General features: G+C 48.1%; 2 protein-coding genes across 9 annotated transcripts in view; one reads left to right on the top strand and one right to left on the bottom strand.

Annotated features, from left to right (window-relative positions):
• Positions 1-24,973, bottom strand: part of ELMOD3 (ELMO domain containing 3) — a 63,707-nt gene that overhangs the window by 33,962 nt on the left and 4,772 nt on the right. Inside the window, exons 1-3 of one of the 8 annotated variants that reach the window (XM_031655303.1) lie at positions 5,439-5,604; positions 4,107-4,684; positions 2,969-3,252 (exon numbers count right to left, since the gene is read on the bottom strand). The exons of 1 other annotated variant lie outside the window; for it this stretch is intronic. In XM_031655303.1, the coding sequence (XP_031511163.1) occupies positions 2,969-2,992 (24 nt within the window). In that variant the 5' untranslated portion in view covers positions 2,993-3,252; positions 4,107-4,684; positions 5,439-5,604. Of the gene's footprint in view, positions 1-2,968; positions 3,253-4,106; positions 4,685-5,438; positions 5,605-24,036; positions 24,099-24,973 lie in introns of those variants that run through there. 6 more of the 8 variants (XM_017947690.3, XM_009184541.4, XM_009184540.3 and 3 more) reach the window with 6 other exon arrangements.
• Positions 5,645-18,296, top strand: RETSAT (retinol saturase). The gene is made up of 11 exons (XM_003908899.4): positions 5,645-5,953; positions 8,471-8,653; positions 9,310-9,551; positions 10,094-10,295; positions 10,754-10,951; positions 14,255-14,374; positions 15,624-15,762; positions 16,024-16,133; positions 16,207-16,373; positions 16,576-16,735; positions 16,991-18,296. The coding sequence occupies exons 1-11, from the start codon at positions 5,782-5,784 to the stop codon at positions 17,128-17,130; spliced, it is 1,833 nt and encodes a 610-aa protein (XP_003908948.1). The 5' UTR covers positions 5,645-5,781; the 3' UTR covers positions 17,131-18,296.

Below are 24,973 nucleotides of genomic sequence, written 5' to 3'. Positions count from 1 at the left end.
TTTTTGAGATAGAGTTTTGTTGTCGTTGCCCAGGCCGGAGTGCAATGTCGCAATCTCAGCTCACCGCAACCTGTGCCTCCTGGGTTCAAGCAATTCTCCTGCCTCAGCCTCCTGAGTAGCTGGGATTACAGGCATGCACCACCACACCCGGCTAATTTTTAGTAGAGTATTTTTAGTAGAGACGGGATTTCTCCATGTTGGGTTTTTTTGTTTTTTTGAGATAGAGCCTGGCTCTGTTGCTCCACCTGGGACTGCACGATCATGGCTCACTCACTTCTTGGCTCAAGGGATTCTCCCACCTCAGCCTTTCAAGTAGCGGGGACCACAGGTACACACCACCATGCTCATGTAGCCGTGGGGTCTACATATGGTTGCTCAGGCTGGTCTCAAATTCTGGGCTCAAGCCACCTTGGCATCCCAAAGTGCTGGGATTACAGACACGAGCCATCCTGCACAATCACAAATTGGTTTTAAACATATGAACAAATGTTCAACCTCATTCATTAAAACAGACAAACAAAAAAACACGTCGCCGGGTGTGGTGGCTCACGCCTGTACAATCCCAGCACTTTGGGAGGCTGAGGTGGGTGGATCACCTCAGGTCTGGAGTTCAAGACCAGGCTGGCCAATGTGGTGAAACCCCGTCTCTACTAAAAATACAAAAAAGTAGCTGGGCGTGGTGGCACGCACCTGTAATCCCAGCTACTTGAAAAACTGAGGCAGGAGAATCACTTGAACCCGGGAGACAGAGGGTGCAGTGAGCCGAGACAGTGTCATTGCACTCCAGCCTGGGCAACAGAAAAAGACTCCATCTCAAAAAAAAAAAAAAGTCATGTAAAACTACTGTTTTATTAGTCAGATCATCAAAGATCAAAAAGTCTGATAATATGTACATTGGCTAGAGTGCACAACACACTGGAGATTAAACTATTACCACCTCTACAGCTTGACAGTACCTAACAAAATCATACATGTTTTGTATATGTGGGGCCTGATATTGCATTCTAGTAATTTATCTAACAGATATAATCATCCATGTGCAAAATGACATGTTTACATTTATAGTGTGATCCTTTGTCACATTGTTTATAATAGCAAAAGGCTGGAAAAACCTAAATGTTCACTAATGGGCTGATTACATAAATAAAAGCACATTCACTCAGTAAGATACTATATGGCCATAAAGACAAATGAGAAAGTGCTTTACAAGCAATATGGGACAATCTTCATGATGTGTTAAGTGAAAAAGCAAAGGACAAAGTCTATGCACTATTTTATCATTTTATTTTTTAAAAGTACATAAGCACATTTGCTTGTCTCTGCAGAGACCATTTTCAGAGTTATACCCAAGGAAGCAGTAGCTTTGCCTCCAGCAGAAAACCTGAGTGGCTGGGGGACAAGCGTGGAAGGCGGTTTCTTCAGAATACGTATATCCTTCTGTACTTTTTGGATTTTGAACCATGTGAATGTATTATGCCAAAGCCCTGGAATCTCAGCTCATCCTGTTACTCTAATCCTTCTGCTTTTTTTTTTTTTTTTTTTTTTTTCCATTTCCAACTAATGCTCATTAAGCATACCTTTCATTTCTTCATGTTCCAGAGCAAGGATGGAGGCCAAAACACCCCACAGCTGACCAAACTCCCTGGTAAAGGAGCTCATGATGGCTAAACATCATCACACCTGCCGCAGATCCTCTTCTCACTTCCATCCCTTCATTCATGTAGTTTTCCTTCAGAATACACCTTCACCCTCTTCTCTGATCAAGGTCAATTCCACCTACTCAAGGCAACCTACTAGCTGGGGCTACAATGCTGTCTCATGCCCGTAAGTCCAGTAACCCTTGTATACAGCAAAAGTTCCTCTGCAAAAGGCCTGTATAAGGACCTTCTCTTATATTTTTTTTTGTTTGTTTTTTTGGTTTTTTTTGGAGACAGAGTCTCACTTTGTCACCCAGGCTGGAGTGCAATGGTGTGATCCCAGCTCACGGCAACCTCCACCTCCTGGGTTCAAGGAATTCTCTTGTCTCAGATTCCTGGGTACCTGGGATCACAGGCATGCACCACCATGCCCAGCTAATTTTGTATTTTTAGTAAAGACAGGGTTTCATCAAGTTAGCCAGGCTGCTCTCCAACTCCCAGCCTAGGGGATCCACCCACCTCGGCCTCCCAAAGTGCTGGGATTACAGGTGTGAGCCACTGTGCCCAGGCTCTTATATTTCTTTTATATGTTTCACACCCATTGGCACAGTACTAAGCACAAAATGTTTGTCTCAAATTTTTGTTGAAATTTTATCTCTAAAATATTTGGTGATTCATTGTGCTGAACAACTTCCTGCAGGGGTCTGTGTACCTGGTATTCATTTCATCCTTCCTTTCCTTCTCCAATTCAGTCCCCTCCAGTGTCCAAAGACTTCCCTCTTTGGAACAGTTCACATCTTACTACAGTGAAGAAAATCTTTCCGGAGACCCAAAGCAAAGGCTTTGTCCCAGTCTGGCCACTGAATCCCACAGCCACCATTTAAGACCATTTTTGGGTGGGCAAGGTAGCATGAAAGGTAAGGCATGTAGGGTTAGGTGCCCAGCTTATACAAAGACATATCACATCACATTGAACTGAGTCCTGAGGATGATCAGGCCAAAGCAAGCATTTCACAGGGAAGAGGCTAGTAAGGTAAATGATCCAAATCAATGAAATACAAATCGATTTCATTGAGGGTGATTTCTCAATGAAATTCTCCCCACTACCCAAGCAAAAAGAAAACAAAAATCTCATAACTCAGTCAGAAAACAAGCTATCAGGAAAAGCAATTGACCCTGAGGTGAATAGAAGCTCCTTCTTATCGAACAAAGAGAATTATGAGTGTTTCTAAATTTTTCTAAAGCTTCATATTCTCTTAATATATTCTTACTATACTTAACGATATATCTCAAATCAACACCATCTTTCCCAAATAAGAGTGCATGCTTACCTGTCTATCTCTGAATTCATTCATGACTCAAGCAAGATTTTTCATTCATGACTCAGAATCATTTGTTCATGTGAGCTTTGTCTTTGGGCCCAGAAAGGGTTTTAATAAGGTCTGAGATCAGAAGCTATGTGGAGAGCCAGAGATCCAGTTCCTCTACCTTTGCCTTCCTTCTTGGCAGTCACTCAGACTAAGAGTAAGAAAACGGTCCCTTTGTGCCATCTGAGGGTGTAGGAGGTTTCTGTGAGTACTGAGAGAAGTCCTCTGAGGTCTTTGAAGCCTCAGCTCTGCCCAAAAGAAAAAAAGGACATTGAAAAAGAAAACTGGTTTCTTCATTCAGTTATGCCTCTGCTGACAAATTTTTTTTTTTTGAGATGGAGTCTTGCCCTGTTGCCCAGGCTGGAGTGCAGTGGTGCGATCTTGGCTCACTGCAACCTCTGCCTCCCAGGTTCAAGCGATTCTCCTGCCCCAGTCTCCCAAGCAGCTGGAATTAGAGGTGTGCACCACCACACCTGGCTAATTTTTGTATTTTCAGTAGAGACAGGGTTTCACTATGTTGTAGGCTGGTCTCGAACTCCTGACTTCGTGATTCGCCCGCCTCAGCCTCCCAAAGTGCTGGGAATACAGGCGTGAGCCAATGTGCCCGGCCTGTTGACAAAATTTAAGCAGCTGTGAATTTATTCTGAATGAATGAGTTGCCTCAGCCAAATGCTTCCCTCTTACTACCCATGTCACAGGACGGCAAAAAGGGAACCATGCAGGGGTCTGTGGGCTGGATTCTGTGCCCAAAAGGCAGCAGCACCACTAGAAGGGATGGGGTCTGTTTCTGACAATGGAGTTACTGGCACCTGGGCCAGCTTATCAAAGGGGTTAGGCTAAAGGTGGCACCTTGGTGGGTCGTCTTAGCTGAAGTGCTCAGGCTTTGTTTAGGCCTCACACACAGGTTGGGTCTGGGGCTGATAATACTAGACCTGGTTCCAACGATGGTAGAAATTCAAAATGCAACACAATGTTCTAACCTTTCTCAGTTATCACCAACACTGTACATGTGGCAGTACAAACTGACTAGCCAGTTTGGGCAACTCTAAGTCTTTCATCTGACATTGCTTCCCTGAGGAAAAGGGCTGGACAAGGCTCATACCTGATCACGGGGGAATTGGACATCTGGCATGTCTGTCTCATCAAAAATTGCATCCTAAGTGGGCAGATGACCCACATACAACTGACAATCATAGTTCACAGGCTTGGGTGACTAACGAAGGAGGGTAGCCTCTCTACGAGTTCAGCCCTCCACTGTGGTAATAATGATCAGGATTCCATAAGAACTGGCTGCTGGTGTCAGGATGCTTTGATTACTAACACTGAGAGGAAGAATACCTCCTGGCTCTTGGGCTGGATATGTGGCTCATTGTAATCCTGGGTGCAGGACAGTGCCCCCTTTGTCTTGGCACCTCAGGAACTGAACTGTTCTCACTGTGGCCTTTGGGGCCTCAACATCTGTCCCCCCTTTCGTTTTCCTCCACCATGGCCTCCATGACAGCCTATGCCAAAACATACATTGGCCAGCCTTGGCAAGATGACAGGCGGGTATGGTAATAGCAGTCTCAGGAAGGTTCTTCTATTGCTGTGTAGAAAATGAACCAAGTAGCGTAGAATCGTGACCAGCTTTCCACACCTGGCTGGAGTACTGCTGGGGCCTTCAGTAGGGACAGTCACTGTCTGTATCAGAGAAGAAAAGAGCAATAACTGTCAAAAAAGGAAGTACTCAAAGGCAAGTTCCTGATAGTTGGACCTAAGTTAACGGCCTTCCTATAAAAATGGATCCTTCTCAAATCAAGTATTCATTGTGCATCCACTTTAGGCAAGGAGTGGGTATGATTCTTCAACTGCTTGTTGGAGGTTAGACTCTGCATAGGAATTTAAATTAGACCGGCCCTTCGCTGATCCTTTCACCGTGCTCGTCCGTAGGCGGCTCCCCGTCCCCCAGGTTCCCCACGGACGGGGTGTCATTAGGGACCCGCCATAAAGGATTTCCGTCCCAGGCGGGCTCCCAGGACAAAACTATGGGCCATGTTGAGGGGCACAGAGCCACAGGCTCACCGGCTGTGATGCGCAGAACAGAGATTTCAATTCAAGATACCCAGTCAGACAGGGGTTGTGTGCGGATTTTGGACAGAACTTTCGCATTGCCTGGAGGCGTAAGAGGAGGAAAGCAATTTAACACCTCAGGGCAGCGAGTCCAGGGCAGAGCCAGGACCAGAACTCAAGACTCCTGTCTCCCAGTCGGGATTCTCTTTCAGTCTTACAACTCTAGGCCTTGTCTCGCCCTGCAGTGATCGTTTCCACCGGATCACATTCTCCCTCCCTCCTCAGGCCGGCTGCTAGCTCCACAAAGGCACCAACCAGCTTATCAAAGGGGTTAGGGAGCTTATCAAAGGAGTTAACCCCTTGGCAGGTGTTAACGCGTTCTCACCCTTAACACAGCTTTCCAAACTTGGGGATCCCGCCGCCTCTGCTAGGCCTCATCTGCTCTTGCGCACAGGCCTCTTCCGTGCCGTCTCCCCTGGCCCCGAGAACTACATTTCCCAGTAGGCAATGGAAACCATGCGCTGCAAAAGAAGTACGGGGAGCCGGGAGGGTCAATCGTCACCAGATTGCTGGCTTCTCGCTGGCTGGCTGGCTGGCTGGCTGGTTAATTAGTGCTCAAAGCTGCCTCCGCCTCCTGACTGAAAAGCGAATTAGCCCGGGCGGAGCCACAGTCCTAGAGGCTGAGCGAAGTCGGAGCTGTACCATTTACCCGACCCGAGGCCGGCGAGATGTGGCTTTCGCTGGTGCTGCTTCTGAGCGTCCTGCTGCTGGCCGTCGTCTGCAAAGTTTACTCGGGACTGTTCTCTGGCAAATCCCCGAATCCTTTCTCCGAAGATGTCAAACGGCCACCAGCGCCTCTGGTAACTGACAAGGAGGCCAGGAAGAAGGTTCTCAAACAAGGTAGTAGGAGGGACCCTGGGATCCGGGGCTGCACTTCAGGCATTCTCACAGGTTTGGGTTCTCATTTTGCCAAGGCAGCCGCTACCAGACCCGGGCCTCAGTTTCCCCATATGTAAAGTACTGGGAGGGCTTCCTTGCACGGGGAGGAGCCCTGCTTTAGTGTCCGACACTGTCTATAGCCTTCGCCCTAGCAGGCCCCGATAGCCTTCGCCCTAGCAGGCCCCATAGCCTTCGCCCTAGCAGGCCCCGGGAATAGTAGTCCCAAGGGCGCGGTGACTGTTCTTGGTTTGCAAGGTCTTGGCACCCGCCCTGCCACTTGTAATCCCGGCAGCTCACGGACCTGATAAGAGACATTCCTCCACTTGGTTCCAGGACTTTAACTTTTTCACCTACCCTCCCATGAGAGCTCAGGGGTGTGGGGGACAACACAGAAATGTGTCCCAACTTGCGTAGGAAATTGCATTTTGCCCGTCCGGTGATTTAACAGGCTTTGCATGGTCTCGAGTCGTAAGGATTGAACCCTAGTTCTGAAACTTTGGCAGAGATTCAACAGGGTGCCTCAGGCTCAGAGCCTGCTCTCCACTCTCATCTTTAAAACATATTTTGTGGTTGCTTCTAGGGTTTAAAGAGTTCTGCTGCTTTAAAAAATAATGGATCATCTGTTTGCTCTACAGAGTCCCTCTCACTTGTGAATTTTAGAATTCTCCGTGTCATATCTTGCTGCACAATCGGAGACAGTACTGTTCTAAGTGGAAGGACTAATCATCTGGACTTCCGAGAACTGAGTTTTAGTTTGAACTGTCACTAATTTGCTGCATAACCATTAGCACCTACCTGGGCTGGTCTAAAAATGAGATGACTAGTTTAACTGCTTTTCAAACCGCGTTGTGATCTATTAGTGGGCTATGAAATCAATTTAGTGAGTTGCAACTGGCATTATTTATTGATTTATTGAAACAGAGTCTCGCTCTGTTGCCCATGCTAGGGTGCCGTGGTGCGATCTCTGCTCACTGCAACTTCCGCTTCCTGGGTTCAAGTGATTATGGTGCCTCAACCTCCTGAGAGGTGTGCGTGCCCAGCTAATTTTTGTATTTTTAGTAGAGACAGGGTTTCAACATGTTGTCTAGGCTCTCGAACTCCTGGCCTCAAGCGATCTGCCCACCTTGGCCTCCCAAAGTGTTGGGATATTACAGGCGTGAACCATCGTGCTGGGTCACAACTAACATTTTAGAATGCAGTAGAATAGAAAATATCAGAGTGCATTATATGTAGTTCCACTAAGTATTGCATTGTGAAACTTGTTTCATATATTTATCTTACATATTTACATATGAAATTTTTTTTTTTTACTATTGATCTCTCTAAAAACATTCAAAAAATAAGCAGTCTGCCAAGTTCTCTTGTATCTTGAAACATCCCAGATCTCAGTTCTTTGCCAGTGATTTAAAGAACAGATCTTGTGTTGGAAGTACCCATATAGCACCACTTGCTATCCAGTTTTGTCTTCTGAGAAGGTGCTGCCTCCCTCAGCAGTGCCCCCAGACCTTCCCTATGGGACGGGCTGGTGCTGTGATTTCTCAGAGCTGCAGCCTCTGAGCAGTTCTGTCCTGCCCAAGCCTTTCCATCAGGACCTGGAAGAGCCACCATAAGACCTAGCTACTCCACTGTTGCTTGCAGACCCTGCATCTTCCAAAGAAACTCGGCCTGTGGGCTGGGCATGGTGGCTCATGCCTGTAATCCCAGCACTTTGGGAGGCCGAGGTGGGTGAATCACTTGAGGCCAGGAGTTCAAGACCAGCTTGGGCAACATAGCAAGACTTTGTCTCTATAAAAAATAAAACAGGCCGGGCGCGGTGGCTCATGCCTGTAATCCCAGCACTTGGGGAGGCCGAGGCGGGTGGATCATGAGGTCAGGAGATCGAGACCATCCTGGCTAACAGGGTGAAACCCCCTCTCTACTAAAAAATATATATTAAAAAAAAAATTAGCCGGGCGTGGTGGCGGGTGCCTGTAGTCCCAGCTACTTGGGAGACTGAGGCAGGAGAATGGCATGAACCCGGGTGGCAGAGCTTGCAGTAAGCGGAGATTGCGCCACTGCACTCCAGCCTGGGTGACAGAGCGAGACTCTTGTCTCAAAAATAAATAAAAATAAAAATAAATTTTCTAGGCATGGTGGCATGCACCCGTAGTCCTAGCTACTCGGGAGCCAGAGGCAGGAGGATTGCTTGAGGCCAGGAGTTCAAGGCTGCAGTGAGCTGTGATCACATCACTGCACTTCAGCCTGGGCCAGCGCGAGACCCTGTCTCAAAAAACAAAAACACAAAACCCCAAATCTGCCTGCCTGGTTCTGAGTATTCCCAGGTAAAATATTTGAAACAGGTTAGTCAAGAGTTCCATGCCAAACTGCTCGAGAGGTTTCTTGCACTGTACAAGCTAGAGAAGTCTTCTTTGGTTTCCCTATCTTTGCTATTTCCCTGCCCCTGCCTGAGAAACCCACCCTTTGGCCCTTCTGCTGTAGCTTTTTCAGTCAGCCGAGTGCCGGAGAAGCTGGATGTGGTGGTAATTGGCAGTGGCTTTGGGGGTCTGGCTGCAGCTGCAATTCTAGCTAAAGCTGGCAAGCGAGTCCTGGTGCTGGAACAACATACCAAGGCAGGGGGCGCCTGTCATACCTTTGGAGAGAATGGCCTTGAATTTGACACAGGTAAGGCTTGTGTGGAAAAGGGTTGGGAGCATGGCTATATGTTGAAAAGGCTTGGAGCAGCCCTTGTGGGGTGATACTGAGCATTTCTGTTGTTTTGGAAGTGCCATCTTCTCTCTGGGCACTTTTTTTGTTTGTTTCAGACAGAGTCTCACTTCGTCACCCAGGCTGGAGCGCAGTGGTGTGATCCCAGCTTACTGTAACCTCCACTTCCTGAGTTCGAGTGGTTCTCATGCCTCAGTCTCCCGAGTGGCTGGGATTACACTCAGTAATCCCACCAAGTGGGCCACTACACCCTGCTAATTTTTTTGTATTTTAGTAGAGACGGGGTTTCTCCATGTTGGCCAGGCTGGTCTCGAACTCCTGACCTCAAGTGATCCACCTCCCTCAGCCTCCCAAAGTGCTGGGATTACAGGTGTGAGCCACCGTGCCCAGCCTCTGGGCACTTTTCTTATGTGACAGCATAGCTACTGGGAGTTGAGCCGGGCAGGGATCTGGTGGTTTCTGCTGTGACACCTCCCTACAGACAGGGTGGGCAGCTCACTCTGGGCATGAACTTGGCCAGGCCAGATAACCTCTTCCACCTCACTTCCTCAGCCACCTTTCCAGGGCTCAATCCTTGTATGCCTTTACTACCTTGTTTTTCCATCTCCCAACAGGAATCCATTACATTGGGCGTATGGAGGAGGGCAGCATTGGCCGTTTTATCTTGGACCAGATCACTGAAGGGCAGCTGGACTGGGCTCCCATGTCTTCTCCTTTTGACATCATGGTACTGGAAGGGCCTAATGGCCGAAAGGAGTACCCCATGTACAGTGGAGAGAAAGCCTACATTCAGGGCCTCAAAGAGAAGTTTCCACAGGAGGAAGCTATCATTGACAAGTATATAAAGCTGGTTAAGGTAACATGGACATGCTGAGGACCCAGAGTTTATTCCCGACAAGACTGACTTTCTTCATTATTAGTGGAGGCACTGGGGGTGGAGAGTGCAGTGGGGAGAGGCAGGAAGGGAGGAAGAGTCATACCTGTTCTTAGCTCAGCCTCCACCCGAGTCCATCCAGTTCTCTGTCTCTCTCTTTCTCTCTGGAGCCTTGACTGCACGGCTGCTGCTGTCCCCCTGGCCTCCAGGGATGCCCTGCTCTCCTCCCTGACTAGGCTGGCTTCCATGACATCAGATCACTACTCCTTTTTACTCATCCGAGACCAGACTGGGATTTTTGAAAAGGAATTTGAGCAGGAAAATAAAAAGTAAAAGAAGGACTCATCCAAGTGTAGGACAGGAAAAATTCACAGAGTATAGATTTTTTTTAAAAATTCAAATTCAGCAAAGTTCAGTCAGGGGTAAGTGTTGCTGGATCCTCGGGCTGGTCCAGGCTATGGGGATAGCAGTTCTGTCACAGCGGTTCCAGAGGTGAGGCCTGCTCTTCTCATTCACTCCCCCAGGTGGTATCCAATGGAGTCACTCATGCCATCCTGTTGAAGTTCCTCCCATTGCCCGTGATTCAGCTCCTCGACAGGTGTGGGCTGCTGACTCGTTTCTCTCCATTCCTTCATGCATCCACCCAGAGCCTGGCTGAGGTCCTGCAGCAGCTGGGGGCCTCCTCTGAGCTCCAGGCAGTGCTCAGCTACATCTTCCCCACTTACGGTGGGTACTGGCCATGGGCTCTGGGCAGCTTCTGGAGGAGGAAGGGCTACCCTCTCGTCTCTCAGTCTTTCTTCTTGACCCTGCCTGACTGACTGATATGGAGCAGTGTAAACCCCAGGCCCTCTGGAGTTTGTGGATGAGAAGTCCGGCCACCTGCTGGACTCCTTGGTCAAAATTCTCTTTATCCATGCCCTGGATGATTTTTCCGTTCAACCAACACTGTCTTCCCTGGTCTTGGCAGCATGGCAGTTTGCAGGGAGGATATTCCTACTGGTGCCAAGATCTCTAAGGTACCCCATGACTGGATGGAAAGTCTCTTCTGACTGCCTTGAACCCTGAGGAACGTGTGGATCCTTGGATAGACTGGGCTATGTGTTATCTCACAGAATTCCACATTCGTTTCTGAATGGTGCTGGTGCCTGCTTTTGCCTGCTCACCACCCTTCCTTCCTTCTGCAGGTGTCACCCCCCGTCACAGTGCCTTTTCCATGCACGCTCTGCTGGTTAACCACTACCTGAAAGGAGCCTTTTATCCCCGAGGGGGTTCCAGTGAAATTGCCTTCCATACCATCCCTGTGATTCAGCGGGCTGGAGGTGCTGTCCTTACAAGGGCCACTGTGCAGAGTGTGTTGCTGGACTCAGCTGGGAAAGCCTGTGGAGAGAGCCCTGCCCTGCGCTGCCCTTCTAGGTCCCTGGGTTGGTGTGGACGAGATCTGAGGTGTCCCTAAGACCAGACGGAGTAGGAGAACTGACCTTCTTATGGGGGCTAAAGGTGAGAATCTGCCCCAGAGCAGGGTCCAGGGATAGTGGTTAGTCCAGAAATAAAAAGGAAGCAGGAAAGATAAAGGATCAGCCGGACATGGTGGTCTACGCCTGTAATCCCAACACTTTGGGAAGCTGAGATGGGAGGATCGCTTGAGCTCAGGAATTTGAGACCAGCCTGGGAAACATGGTTAAACCCTCTTAAAAAAGTAAAAAAAAAAAAAAGAAAAATATGGCTGGGCATAGTGGCTCATGCCTGTAATCCCAGTACTTTGGGAGGCTGAGGCGGATCACAAGGTCAGGAGTTTGAGACTAGCGTGGCCAATATGGTGAAACCCCATCTCTACTAAAAATACAAAAATTAGCTGGGTGTGGTGGGACGCACCTGTAGTCCCAGCTACTTGGGAGGCTGAGGCAGAAGAATCGCTTAAACCCGGGAGGTAGAGATTGCAGTGAGCCGAGATTGCACCACTGCACCCCATCCTGGGCAACAGAGTGAGACACTGTCTAAAAAAAAAATTTAAAAAAAAGAAAAGAAAAATAAAGGATTGCATGGTCCCCAAAGAACAGTATTTTGTTATTTATTTAATAGATACAATTATTTACCCAGTAATCTATGACTGTCTTTTTTTTTTTTTTTTTTTTTGAGATAGAGTCTTGCTCTGTCGCCCAGGCTGGAGTGCAGTGGCCTGATCTCAGCTCGCTGCAAGCTCCACCTCCCAGGTTCACGCCATTCTCCTGCCTCAGCCTCCCGAGTAGCTGGGACTACAGGTGCCTGCCACCACGCCCGGTTAATTTTTTGTATTTTTAGTAGAGATGGGGTTTCACCATGTGTTAGCCAAGAGAGTCTCCATCTGCTGAACTTGTGATGCGCCACCCTTGGCCTCCCAAAGTTCTGGGATTACAGGTGTGAGCCACCGTGACCAGCCAATTGTCTTCTTGAGTGTAGATACTGTCTTTTATCTTTGTATCTATAAATCTTAGCACATATTAGAGGCTCAATAAATGCTGCTCAGTGACCGATGGAATGAATGAATAACCTTGGATTCCACAGGGTAGTATGGAGGCCAGCAAGGTTCCCTGCCTCTGTCTGTAAAGTGAGGCCTAGAACCTTATTACACTGGCTCAGATTGATGCTGTAACCTGGATAGGGACTCCGAATCCCAGTATAAATTACTCTTGGAATAGAGGGTCTGTGCAAGAAGGAGTCTGTTAAACAGAACAGGCCATGACTTTAACCCACCATGACTAATGGGTGCTTAAAGAAGCCAGGGAAGCAGACAAAAAGAGGCCTGGGAAAAACTGGGCTGGTATAGACATGCATTTATCAGAGGAACCTTTGAAGGAGGTGATAAGTGGGGGACCCAGTGCAAAATAAAAAATCGAGGAGAAAAGGCCATCAGTGATCTGAGAGAATCCATTAGTAGAAGAGACTGGTAAGTTACTGGGTGGTAAGAGAGAGGTGGATGTCAGTTGGGTAAGGTTTTCTCTGATGTCCGTGAACAAGTTCTCCTAGCTGAAAGGGGTCCAGGAAGCAAGGTAGATTTATCAATTGAGGTAAATACAATCCAGATATATTTGTTTTTCAAGTGCTAGGTAATAAAAGATAGAGATAAAAGAGGTCGGGCGCCGGTGGCTCATGCCTGTAATCCCAGCACTTTGGGTGGCCAAGGCAGGCAGATCCCCTGAGGTCGGGAGTTTGGGACCAGCCTGGCCAACATGGTGAAACCGTGTCTTTACCAAAAATACAAACATTAGCCAGGGCCGGGCGCCGTGGCTCACGCCTGTAATCCCAGCACTTTGGGAGGCCGAGGTGCGTGGATCACAAGGTCAGGAGTTCAAGACCAGCCAGGCCAATATGGTGAAACCCTGTCTTTATTGAAAATACCAAAATTAGCCAGGCACAGTGCTGGGAGCCTGTAATCCCAGCTACTTGGAAGGCTGAGGCAGGAGAATCGCTTGAACCCAGGGGGAAGAGGTTGCAGTGAGCTGAGATCGCGCCACTGCACTCCAGTCTGGGCAATGGAGTGAGGCTTCGTCTTAAACAAAAACAAAAACAAAAATCATTCATTTACGTGCCATCTGGAGGACTGTGCTAAGGATGGGGGTAACAGACAGCATGGTGGAACAGGGGAAGCCTCCTGGAGGCACAGTGTGGAGTTGAGTAATAAAGGGTGAGATGAACCTAGCAAACAGATGAGGTTGGAGAATATTCCGGGAAGGGGAAGCAGCATGCACAAAAACATGGAGACATGAAAGAGCTGAGTGATTTCAGGCATCCAGAAGTATTAGGTTGAACAATGAGAAACTGCCATTTTTGTAGGTGAGAAATGGTTGACTCTCAGCTGTTTGATATTGGTTCTGCCTAATAGTTTAGTGGGAGTTTAGTGAGAGTGAGCAGAGATGGATGGAGCTGGACACACAGAAGGGACCACATTGCACAGGCTGCTGTAAGATTTCGGAGGTTCTCTTATCCAGGATAAGGCATCATTGCAGGGTTTGATTTTTATTTTATTCATTCATTCATTTTTTTAGAGACACAGTCTCACTCTGTTGCCCAGGCTAGAGTGTGGTAGTGTCATCAGAGCTCACTGTAGCATTTAATTCCTGGGCTGAACCCATTCGTCTGACTGAGGAGATAGGACTACAGGTGTGCAGCACAACCCCATACAGCTTAATTTAATTTTTTTTTTTTTTTTTTGTAGAGACAGGGTCTCACTATGTTGCCCAGGCTGGTCTTGAATTTCTATATGCAAGCAATCAGTCCTCTTACCTTGGACTCCCAAAGTGCTGAGAGTACAGGCATGAGCCAATGTGCCCAGCCCCGACTGGAGAGTATTAAAGAGTATTTGGAAGCAACTCTGGCAGCAGAGAAAAGGGCCTGGATTTCCACTGGAAGTGCTTTAGCCCTTGAGCTTTGTCTGGGATTTGGCTCAAACACAGAGTACACACAAACACACACACGCAGGTGGGTACAGAGCTAGGAAAAGTAAGCCCAAGCAGTTGTAGGATAGGCTGAAAGCACTTGAAAATATTCACTCACTTTGCATTTTCCCAGGGGCCTGCCCTGCCTGAGTCTAGGTAGCTGGACTCCAAGGTCTGAGAAATGGACACAGGCAGAGAGAGATCCATGGGGGCCGTGGGCCTTCCTCTTTCCCCGGGGCTCACAGACCCTCAGCCAAGCACTTGTGCCTGCAGGTGTCAGTGTGAAGAAGGGGCATGAGCTGGTGAACATCTATTGCCCCGTCGTGGTCTCCAACGCAGGGCTGTTCAACACCTATGAGCACCTACTGCCGGGGAATGCCCGCTGTCTGCCAGGTAAAAGGCGGGTCTGCACTGCCCCTCTTGCAGGTTCCCCAACATGTCCCCTTCTGGAGCCAACTTGCTCCATTTGGGTCATGCTTCCCCTCTTCTTGGCCGGCCCTCTGATTGTACTTACGCAACAAGGTGAGAAGGCTGCCTCTAATGTCATCCTAACCCTACCATTGAATGTTGGGGAAACTGAGGCCCATACAGATTATTACAGTCCTGAGGCCACTCAGCTGAAAGAGGCCTGGCTGAGTGGAGTAGCTGGTCTGATTTGAAAGCTCCAGCTCCTCTCACCCTTCTGGGTTGAGGGGGCTTCCAGAGAAGTAGCCTCAGGAGGAGAAGCAGGAGAGCAGGCAGCCCACAGGGAGCAGAGCCGCCGAGCCACCGCGGCTGAGGTCCCGCCACTTCATGTAACTGGATGCATCTGGTGTGATCCGAGGAAGGGAGGCTGCTGGGAAGGGTGAACCAGGAACCCAGCAGGGGTGAGAGAGAGGGGCCCAGATGAAGGGCTCAGGCTGGGGCGGGAGCTGGAGAGCACAGAGCAGCTCCGGATGTGGTGTGGTGGAAACCTTGGCTGGTGCAGGAGCCAGAGAGCAGGGGAAGGAGCCCTGACCCCAGAGGGTGGGCCGCGGGAGCTGCTCCCTAAGGAACCGGGGAAGGGCACAGCAGAGCGGGCTGGGGGTTAAAGCGAGGTCCTGGCTTTCCTCATGGGGACTGGTGGTAAGGGAGTTGTGATTGTCTCCAGGGCATAGGGTGGTTTCACCAGTGCCAGCCCCTCCTTTCTTTGCCCCTCGTAGCTGAGCCTGCAGCCTGCACGGCCTCCCCTCTCTCAGACTCTCAGGAGCTGAAGGGGTGAGGCAGAGATGGCCAAGGGGCAAAGCAGGGGGGTCAGGCATGGTGCACAGGCAGACTCTGCCTTTGCTACTTCCTTTCTCTTTGTGACCGTGACCTCCGTTCTTCCCTGTCCCAGGACCTCTGGGCACTGATACTGTCCTGGCCAGGCAGCCCTGCTAGAGTCACCTGTCCCTCCTACCCCCCTCTCACCATCTGGTTAAAATTTTCCCTTGTCTGTGAATTTTCCTCCTGAACATGATCTGAAGGCCTCAAAAATATTTAGTTAAATGAAGGAAGCAGAGTGGCCAGGGACCTGGCATGCCTCAGGCAGGTGCCAGAGCTGGCACCCCAAGGCTCTCCTAGGAGCAGGGGGTGGCCGTCTCTGGTTATAGTTCACACAGGCACCACCCACTCCCCTTGGCAGGTGTGAAGCAGCAGCTGGGGATGGTGCGGCCTGGCTTAGGCATGATGTCTGTTTTCATCTGCCTGCAAGGCACCAAGGAGGACCTGCATCTGCCATCCACCAACTACTATGTTTACTATGACACGGACATGGACCAGGCGTAAGACGCACGTGTCTGTGTGTGTGTGTGTGTGTGTGTGTATGTGTGGCCTGTGCCTCCCTGCTTGACTCAGAATGAGCAGAGAATATGGAATGGGAGGAAATGGGCAATATCTAATTTGCTACTGGAAGTTTGTCACCTCAAGGCTGTGGCTCAGCTTCACCCCTGTGGGGAGTCCCTAGGGCTGAGCAGTCCTTGCAGTGGTTCTGGGGTTTTGAGGACAAAAGCCTGGAGATCGCACCACACTCCTGTCACACGCAGGATGGAGCGCTACGTCTCCATGCCCAGGGAAAAGGCTGCGGAACACATCCCTCTTCTGTTCATCGCTTTCCCATCAGCCAAGGATCCGACCTGGGAGGACCGATTCCCAGGTGGGGCTGCGGGTCCCGGGTGAGGGACTGGAGGGAGGAGCCGGGCAGTAGTAATGTCAGCTCTGACCCCCAGGCCGGTCCAGCATGACCATGCTCATACCCAGCGCCTACGAGTGGTTTGAGGAGTGGCAGGCGGAGCTGCAGGGAAAGCGGGGCAGTGACTATGAGGCCTTCAAAAACTCCTTTGTGGAAGCCTCTATGTCAGTGGTCATGAAACTGTTCCCACAGCTGGAGGGGAAGGTAGGGGGTAAAATATTTGGGGTGGTGACGGACCTCATGGTGCCATTTCTGCCCTTTCCTTGCAAAGACAGGGGAATGGGGCCCCACGACATGAGCCCCAGGGAAGGACAGGGCACCCATACCCGCAGTCAGCAAATGGGAGACAGTGGAAGAGGGAGGGGAGCCAGGATCTCACGTGCCTGCCCACCCTTTGTGCCCTCAGGTGGAGAGTGTGACTGCAGGATCCCCACTCACCAACCAGTTCTATCTGGCTGCTCCCCGAGGCGCCTGCTATGGGGCTGACCATGACCTGGGCCGCCTGCACCCTCGTGTGATTGCCTCCTTGAGGGCCCAGAGCCCCATCCCCAACCTCTACCTGACAGGTATACTCACTGCCCCATGTTGTCAGGACCTGAGACCCTGGGCCCGTCGCCCAACGTCCTCTCTTCCTGTCCTCAGGCCCTGCTGTCCCCTGCAGCTTCCCATCCCCTGAGCAGGGCTGCCTGGGCAGGCTGTGGCCCCGGTCCTGATTGGAGCCAGCTCTGGGTGGCCCTCATGTGGAGGGAAGAGCACCAGGGTCCCACCCTCCCCTGGGCGTGCCTAGGTCACGCTCAGGGGCCTCTGCTCTTGCCTCCTAGGCCAGGATATCTTCACCTGTGGGCTGGCCGGGGCCCTGCAAGGTGCCCTGCTGTGCAGCAGTGCCATCCTGAAGCGGAACTTGTACTCAGACCTTAAGGATCTTGGCTCTAGGATCCAGGCACAGAAGAAGAAGAATTAGTTCCATCAGGGAGGAGTCAGAGGAATCTGCCCAATGGCTGGGGCATCTCCCTTGACTTACCCATAATGTCTTTCTGCATTAGTTCCTTGCACATATAAGGCAATTTGGTTCTGATTTGGTTCTGATTCCTGAAGACAGGCCTAGTTTAAATCACAATTCCGAGTCTGGGGCAATGGAATCATTGCTTCCAGCTGCGGCAGGTGAGATCATTATGCCTTTTATAACATCCCGTTCCTACTAACAGGATATTGACTTGGATAGCTTGATGTCTCATGACAAGCAGCGCTCTGCATCCCTCACCCATGCCTTCTCACTCAGTGATCAGAGAAAATTCCATCGGTGGATAGAACCCCTGGCAGTGTTGTCAGCCCAAGCTGGTGGGTTCAGTTCTGTCCTGAGGCTTCTGCTCTCATTCACTTAGTGCTGTGCTGCACAGTTCTACACTGTTGAGGGAGAAGGGGAGACTATTGAGGCTTAACTCAAAACCTGGACATGGTTTTGGTTGCCATTCCATAGGTTTGGAGAGCTCTACATCTCTTTTGTGCTGGGTTCAGTGGCTCTTCAGGGCACGGGAAATGCCTGTGTCTGGCCCGGTGTGGTCTGGAGCTTTGGGGTAACAGCGGGATCCATCAGTTATTAGGGGGCACGTCAGATGATCATATCCAATTCATATGGAAGTCCTGGGTCTGTCTTCCTTATGATCGGGGTGGCATCTGGTTCTCGATGTGCCAGCATCAAGGCACCTACATCAAGGGAGCTCAGTACCTGAGCCTCAATCAAGCTTCATCCTCCAAATACGCAGGGAAGGGTGATGCAGCGAAGGGTAACGCCAGGAGTCAGGTCATGGACTGGTAAGATGAATACTTTGCTGGGCTGAAGCAGGCTGCAGGGCTGTCCAGGCAAGGGCACACCTGGGGACAGCTCTGGGAGGTGTGGGGTAAGGAAGGGAAGTCACCTCAGAAAAGGGAAAGCGACAGAATGTGTGCGAAGCCCAGAAATGGCATTTGCCATTCATTAGCACATGTGAGAGTTAGATGGGTATGTGAATGCAAGCTCAAGGTTTGGAAAAATGACTTTTCAGTTATGTCTTTGGTATCAGATATACTAAAGGTTGCTTTGTAGTTCGCGTTAATGTAACAATAAATTTATTGATTCCATTGCTTTAACATTTGAAGTTTATGTTTTTTGTTCAACAAAACAAAACTGTGATGGCATTTGCAGAAGCTCAGTAAAACACTATACACTGAAAAACAGCAAAATAAGCTTTAAAAAAATAAAATTAAGTAATTATAAAGTTACAAAAAGTGGCCATCTACTGATTGGGCAAACAAAGAAGAACAATTTCAACATTCAGCCATTTATTGCACATGGGGTCTGATGAATTAAAGGAATACCAATCAGAGTGTCGGGGGCTGGCATATTGAAGTACCATACAGCTCTGGGCTGAGTGCTTTGGCTCACGCCTGTAATCCCAGAACTTTGGGAGGCAAAGGCAGGTAGATTACTTGCGCTCGGGAGTTCAACACCAGCCTGAGCAACATGGCAAAACCCTGTCTGTATAAATAAAGTCCCCACCTCACCCACCCCCGCCCAGAAAAATTAGCTGGGCATGGTGGTGTGCCCCTGTAGTCCCAGCTATTCAGGAGGCTGAGGTGGGAGGATCACTTGAGCCCGGGAGGTGGAGGATGCAGTGAGCCAAGATTGTGACACTGCACTCCAGCCTGAGCAAGGGAGTGGGACCCCATCTCAAAACAGAACAAACAAACAAACCAAACATAGACCCAAACCCTTTACGAGGCATTTCTAAATTGGGAGATTTGGCCAAGTACAATGGCTCATGTCTGTAATCCCAGTAGTTTGGGAGGCTGAGGTGGGAGGATTGTTTGAACCCAGGAGTGTGAGGCTGCAGTGAGCTATGATCACACCACTACACTCCAAATAGAGTGACAGGGCAAGACCCTCTCTCTGAAAAAACAAACAAATTGGGAGATTTGGTAAATTCACATCTGACCTGTAGAACTACCTGAGTTGAGAGTCACCCTTTGCTCTGGATGTACTGTTTAATTAAAGCTGAAAATCTCTCCCCAGGATTCCTACTGGAGCAAGTCATGCCAAGCCCAACCTTCCTAGCAAGAGTTTTCACAGCCTTCTAGCTCTCAGCACACTTGCAGCATTCTGCATCAGGTTACCCTGTACAAACAAGCACAGAAGAAGACACCAGCATCACCAGCAGGGGAATTTTAGAGGTTTAGAATTCTATCAGCACATGTGTCACTAAAAGCCATTATGGGGGAACTATGTCAGAATATATGTAATTAGCTGTCAGGTCTTTGCCAGTTGCCTCAGCCTTTCTACATAGACTGGTCTTCGACTACCCTTTAGTCTAGAAGTGGACTCTTTCAGCAATTCTACTCAGGAATCTGTAGCAGGAAAACAGGTTTCTCTATTAACATCCATGACTGAAGCACAGATTCGTCTAATAGAAATCACCCTTCACTGGGCACGGTGGCTCACGCCTGTAATCGCAGCACTCTGGGAGGCCGAGGCAGGCAGATCACCTGAAGTCAGGAGTTCGAGACCAGCCTGACTAACATGGAGAAACCCCGTCTCTACTAAAAATACAAAATTATCCGAGCGTGGTGGTGCATGCCTGTAGTCCCAGCTACTCAGGAGGCTGAGGCTGGAGAATCACTTGAACCCGGGAGGTTGTGGTGAGCCGAGATCGTGCCATTGCACTCCAGCCTGGGCAAGAGCAAAATTCCATCTCAAAAAAAAAAGAAAAAGAAAAAAAAAAATCACTCTTCAACCAAAAGCTGGGCAGAGAAAGGGAAGCCTTTAGCTGACTATAGGAGGTGCCTCTTGTGGCTCCATGTGCTTTTTACACACCACCCCTAGAGCTTGAGTGATGCCTCTGCCAGTGCACCCTCATCCACACAATCTCTAGGAAACATGCTTCAGATATTCTGTCTTTGAAAAGACAACCGTGCAGAAAATAAGCTTTCCTTTAGTGTGCAGTATTTTATTCAGTGCAATTCTAAAGGCAAACTTGAATTCAGTTGTACTCTTTCTGCACAAGAAATGAAACTTCTCAGAGGCTCAAAAGCTGAGCTCTGTAGACTCCGTGACAAAATCTGCACATCCACTGCCAACCCTCTTGGTTTCTGAAACCAAACTTTCTTCCTGCTGTCCTCTTTAAGAGCAAAACCCAACATGTATAAGGTCAGAGCAAGTGGTAGCCAGGAAAAGCCTGGGGACCCCTTTCATACCCAGAGGGCACGAAGAAAGAAAACATGTCCTCTGCCAAAGGCAAAATGGAGTTTGTGAACCAGGAGTGGTGGGTCACACCTGTAACTTCAGCATTCTGGGAGGCCAAGGCAGCCGATCACCTAAGGTCAGGAGTTCGAGGTCAGCCCGGCCAACATGGCAAAACCCTGTCTCCACTAAAAATATAAAACGTAGCCGGGTGTGGTGGTGAGCACTTGTAATCACAGCTACACAGGAGGCTGAAGCAGGAGAATCGCTGGAACCCAGGGGGCGGAGGCTGCAGTGAGCCAAGATCCCACCATTGCACTCCAGCCTGGGCGACAGAGCGAGACTCTGATTCAAAAAAAAAAAGTCACACAAAATTATTATTATTATTATTTTGAGACAGGGTCTCACTCTTCTCTCAGGCTGGAGTGCAGTGGTGCGATCACAGGTCACTGCAGCCTTGACCTCCTGGGCTCAAACAATCCTCCCACCTCAGCCTCCCAAATACCTGGGACAGCAGGCCAAGAGCCACATGCCTAATTTGTGGGTGTATGTGTGTGTGTGTGTGTGTGTGTGTGTAGAGATGGGGTCTTGCTATGTTTCCCATGCTGATCTCAAACTCCTGGGCTCAAGCAATCCTCCTACCTGCAGCCCTCCCTAAGTGCTGGGATTACAAGTGTGAGCCATCATGCCTGGCCCCACAAAATGATTTTTAAAGTCAGTTAGAAATCAGACATACACTAGGAAGAAATACACTTGATGGAGAGATGGGAATCCTGACTCTGCTTCACACTGTTCTGTATTATTTTGAATTATTTACATGTAGTTTTCTTTCCCCCAATTGAAAGAAAAGTTATAATGAAGAGGGGAAACTCCTTAAGACCAATTATCTGAGAAGCTAGTAGTCCAGGGCTAAATTGTGAGGCTGACCTCTTGAGGTAGTTAACAAAGATGTTTCTCTTCATGTCTTTTTGCCAGTAGCACACTGCCCTAATTACTCCAGCTTTTTGGTGAGTTTTGAAACTGGGAAGTATGAGTCCTTCAGCTTTATTCTTTTTCAAGTCTGTTTTTGCTTTTCTATGCCTCTTGCATTTCCATATGTATTGTGGAATATGCTTGTCGATTCTGCACCAAGCCAGCAGGAATCTTAATAGAGACTGTGTTTAATAGAAACTGTGTGTAGACCAATTTGGGGAGCATAGCCATGTTAACAAAATTCTGTCTTCCAATCCATGAATATAGGATATCTTTCCATTTCTTTAGGTCTTCTTTAATTTCTTTCAACGTTTTGTAGTTTTCACAACACAAATTTTGCAATTCTTTCGTTAAATTTATTTCTATGGATTTTTAAAATACTATTCAGAAATGCAATTATTTCTTATTTCATTTTCAGATTGTCCACTGCAAAGGTATAGAAACACAGTTGATTTCTGTATGTTGATCTCAAAGGATGTGGAGAAAAGAAATGATGGAAAACAATGAGATAGTGTCCCAGAAGACAACTGACCTGACTAGGTATAGCACTAAAGGTCACAAAGAGGCCTGCAAGGTAAAAATTTTACATAAGGATTTTTTTTTTTTTGAGACGAAGTCTCACTCTGTTGCCCAAGTTGGAGTGCATGGCAAGATCGCGGCTCACTGCAACCTCCACCTCCTAGGTTCAAGTGATTCTCCTGCCTCAGTCTGCCAAGTAGCTGGGACTACAGGCACACACCACCATGCCTGGCTAATTTTTGTATTTTTAGTAGAGATGGGGGTTTCACTATTTTGGTCAGGTTGGTCTTGAACTCCTGACCTCGTGATCCTCCCGCCTTGGCCTCCCAAAGTGCTGGGATTACAGGCATGAGCCACCATGCCCGGCCTGTTTTAATTTTTTTTAGACAGAATCTCGCTCTGTTGCCCAGGCTGGAGTGCAGTGGCACGATCTCAGCTCACTGCAGCCTTTGCCTCCTGGATTCAAGTGATTCTTGTGTCTCAGCCTCCCGAGTAGCTAGGATTACAGGCACCCGCCACCATGCCTGGCTAATTTTTGTATTTTTAGCAGAGATGGGGTTATGCCATGTTGCCCAGGCTGGTCTTGAACTCCTGACCTCAAGTGATCCACCTGCCTTGGCCTCCCAAAGTGCTGGGATTACAGGTGTGAGCCACTGTGCCCGGCCAACATATGGCTTTATAACTTGCTTTATTTTTGGTTAACAATTATATGCACATATATTACTATAGGAAAGGAGGACCAACAAAATATTAATGATAATAGCTCTCGATTAAGAATATTTTTCTGGCCAGGTATGGTGGCTCATATGTGTATTTGCAGCACTTTGGGAGGCTGAGGTGGGAGGATTGCTTGAGCCCAGGAGTTCAAAACCAGCCTAGGCAACATAGTTCAAGACCAGCCTGGGCAACAGCCTGTCTCTACAAAAAGTTTAAAAATTAGCTAGGTGTGGTGGCGTGCACCTGTAGTCCCAGCTACTTGGGAGGCTGAGGTGGGAGGATTACTTGAGCCTGGGAGGTCAAGGCTCCAGTGAGCTATGGTCGGTCTCAAAAAAAAAGGGGGGAAAAAAAAAAGAAACATCTTTCTTACTTTGGTTTATCTTTGTTTCATAATTTTTCTATAATGAACATACTACAATAATAATTTTAGAGCATTATATGCTACATATAGTGTTAAACACTATATTTTACATGAATCATCTAATTCTTAACATTTTAATTTCCATTTCATAAAGAAGAAATAGGCTGGGTGTGGTGGCATGCATCTGTAATCTCAGTACTTAGGGAGGCCAAGGTGGGCGGATCACTTGAGGTCAGGAGTTTAAGACCAGCCTGGCCAACATGGTGAAACCCTGTCTCTACTAAAAATATAAAAATTAGCTGGGTATGGTGGCACACACTGGTAGTCCCAGCTACTCAGGAGGCTGAGGCACGAGAACTGCTCAAATCCAGGACATAGAGGTTGCAGTGTGCCAAGATCACACCATTGCACTCCAGCCTGGGCGTCAGAGCGAGACCCTGTCTCACCACAATAATAATAACGATAAAGAAACAAATATTTAAAGTAATTAAATCGTCCAAGGTCATGTAAATTATTTGTGCAATAAGTATTAAAGAATAACACTTAAGGACTATGTTTTTCCTATCTATTTGGCAGATTAATAATACTCACTGCTATCAAAGCTTTGGCAAAATAATAGAATTGCTTAATCTTTATTTCTTTCTTTCTTTTCTTCAGAGATTGGTTCTCACTCAGTCACTCAGGCTGGGATGCAGAGATCATAGCTCACTGTAATCTCCAACTCCTGGTCTCAAGCCAGACTAATTTTTAAATTTTTTTATAGAGACAGGGTCTCAATTTGTTGACCAGGCTGGTCTCAAACTCCTGGCTTCAAGGGATCCTCTTGGCCTCCCAAAGTGCTGGGATTACAGGCATGAGCCACTCTACCAGGCCTACTTAATCTTTCTGAGGGTTTATCTTATCTTAAAAGGCACCTAACCAGTACTTAACAATAGTTACTAACAATAGAAAACTAAAAATAATACAGATGTCCAATAGTAAGAGAACTGTCACAATTACGATAAACTAATAGATTACTTTTTATGAAACCATTAACAATCCTGTTTTGAACAATATTTAGTTAGAAAAATTGTTCCTATACTTACCTTTGAACTCCATGATCACATTTCCAACTAGATATTTTCACCCGGCTGTCTCATGGTCCAAACTACACAGAAGCAATTAACCATAAGCAAATTCATTTTATATGTCCCACCCCCATCAGACTTGCTTCTCCATTAGTGTTCCTTCCCTCAGGGAAAGGACACCTCCACACCTTCCTCACCATCACTCCTTTCCCCCACACCCAGCCCATCTTCAAGGCCTGTTAGTATTACCTTCAGATTTATCTTGAGTCCAATTACTTCCCTCCATTCTCACTGTCCCTACACTAGTCCTACTTGAACTATTGCCATTAGTCTCTTAACTCTTAAATTCACTCCTCCCTCCCCACTCAAGTTCTTCACGATACAACCAGAGTAATATTTAAAAATTTGGCTGAGCCCGGTGGCTCACGCCTGTAATCCCAACACTCTGGGAGGCCAAGGTGGGCAGATCACTTGAGGTTAGGAGTTTAAGACCAGTTTGGCCAACATGGTGAAACCCTGCCTCTACTAAAATACAAAAATTAGCTGGGTGTGGTGGTGGGCGCCTGTAATACCAGCTACTTGGGAGGCTGAAACAGGAGAATTGCTTGAACCCGGGAGGCGGAGGTTGCAGTGAGCCGAGATTGTGCCATTGCACTCCTGCCTGGGCGACAGAGTGAGACTCTGTCTCAAAAACAAAAATAAAATAAAATAAAAAATAAATTGAAACAACAAAAACTCCCCACCCTCAGCTGGTGTGATGGTACTGGGTTATCACAACTTATTAACATTAGTATCACTACACTTGGTGTTAATATATAACACCCCATTGCTAAATTTGACTGTCTTTAAAAAATCCCAATTCTATTTTTCCCCTACTTAAAACTCTAGCAATATCATTATTGTTAAGATAAAATATAAAACACTGGATATGGCCCATGAGTTCTGCATGATTTGG

This window comes from Papio anubis, chromosome 14, assembly GCF_008728515.1.
Source record: "Papio anubis isolate 15944 chromosome 14, Panubis1.0, whole genome shotgun sequence".
Classification (NCBI taxonomy): Eukaryota; Metazoa; Chordata; class Mammalia; order Primates; family Cercopithecidae; genus Papio; species Papio anubis.
The sequence above is the reverse complement of the archived record's forward strand: the minus strand, read 5'-3'. Positions and strand labels throughout refer to the sequence as shown.

Bases quoted from the DNA above. Each gene is read 5' to 3' on its own strand.
- RETSAT (XM_003908899.4), top strand. From the start codon at position 5,782: ATGTGGCTTTCGCTGGTGCTGCTTCTGAGCGTCCTGCTGCTGGCCGTC. The intron at 10,296-10,753 runs GTGGGTACTGGC...TTCCTTCTGCAG, and splicing joins CTACATCTTCCCCACTTACG to GTGTCACCCCCCGTCACAGT. The intron at 15,763-16,023 runs GTAAGACGCACG...TGTCACACGCAG, and splicing joins GACACGGACATGGACCAGGC to GATGGAGCGCTACGTCTCCA.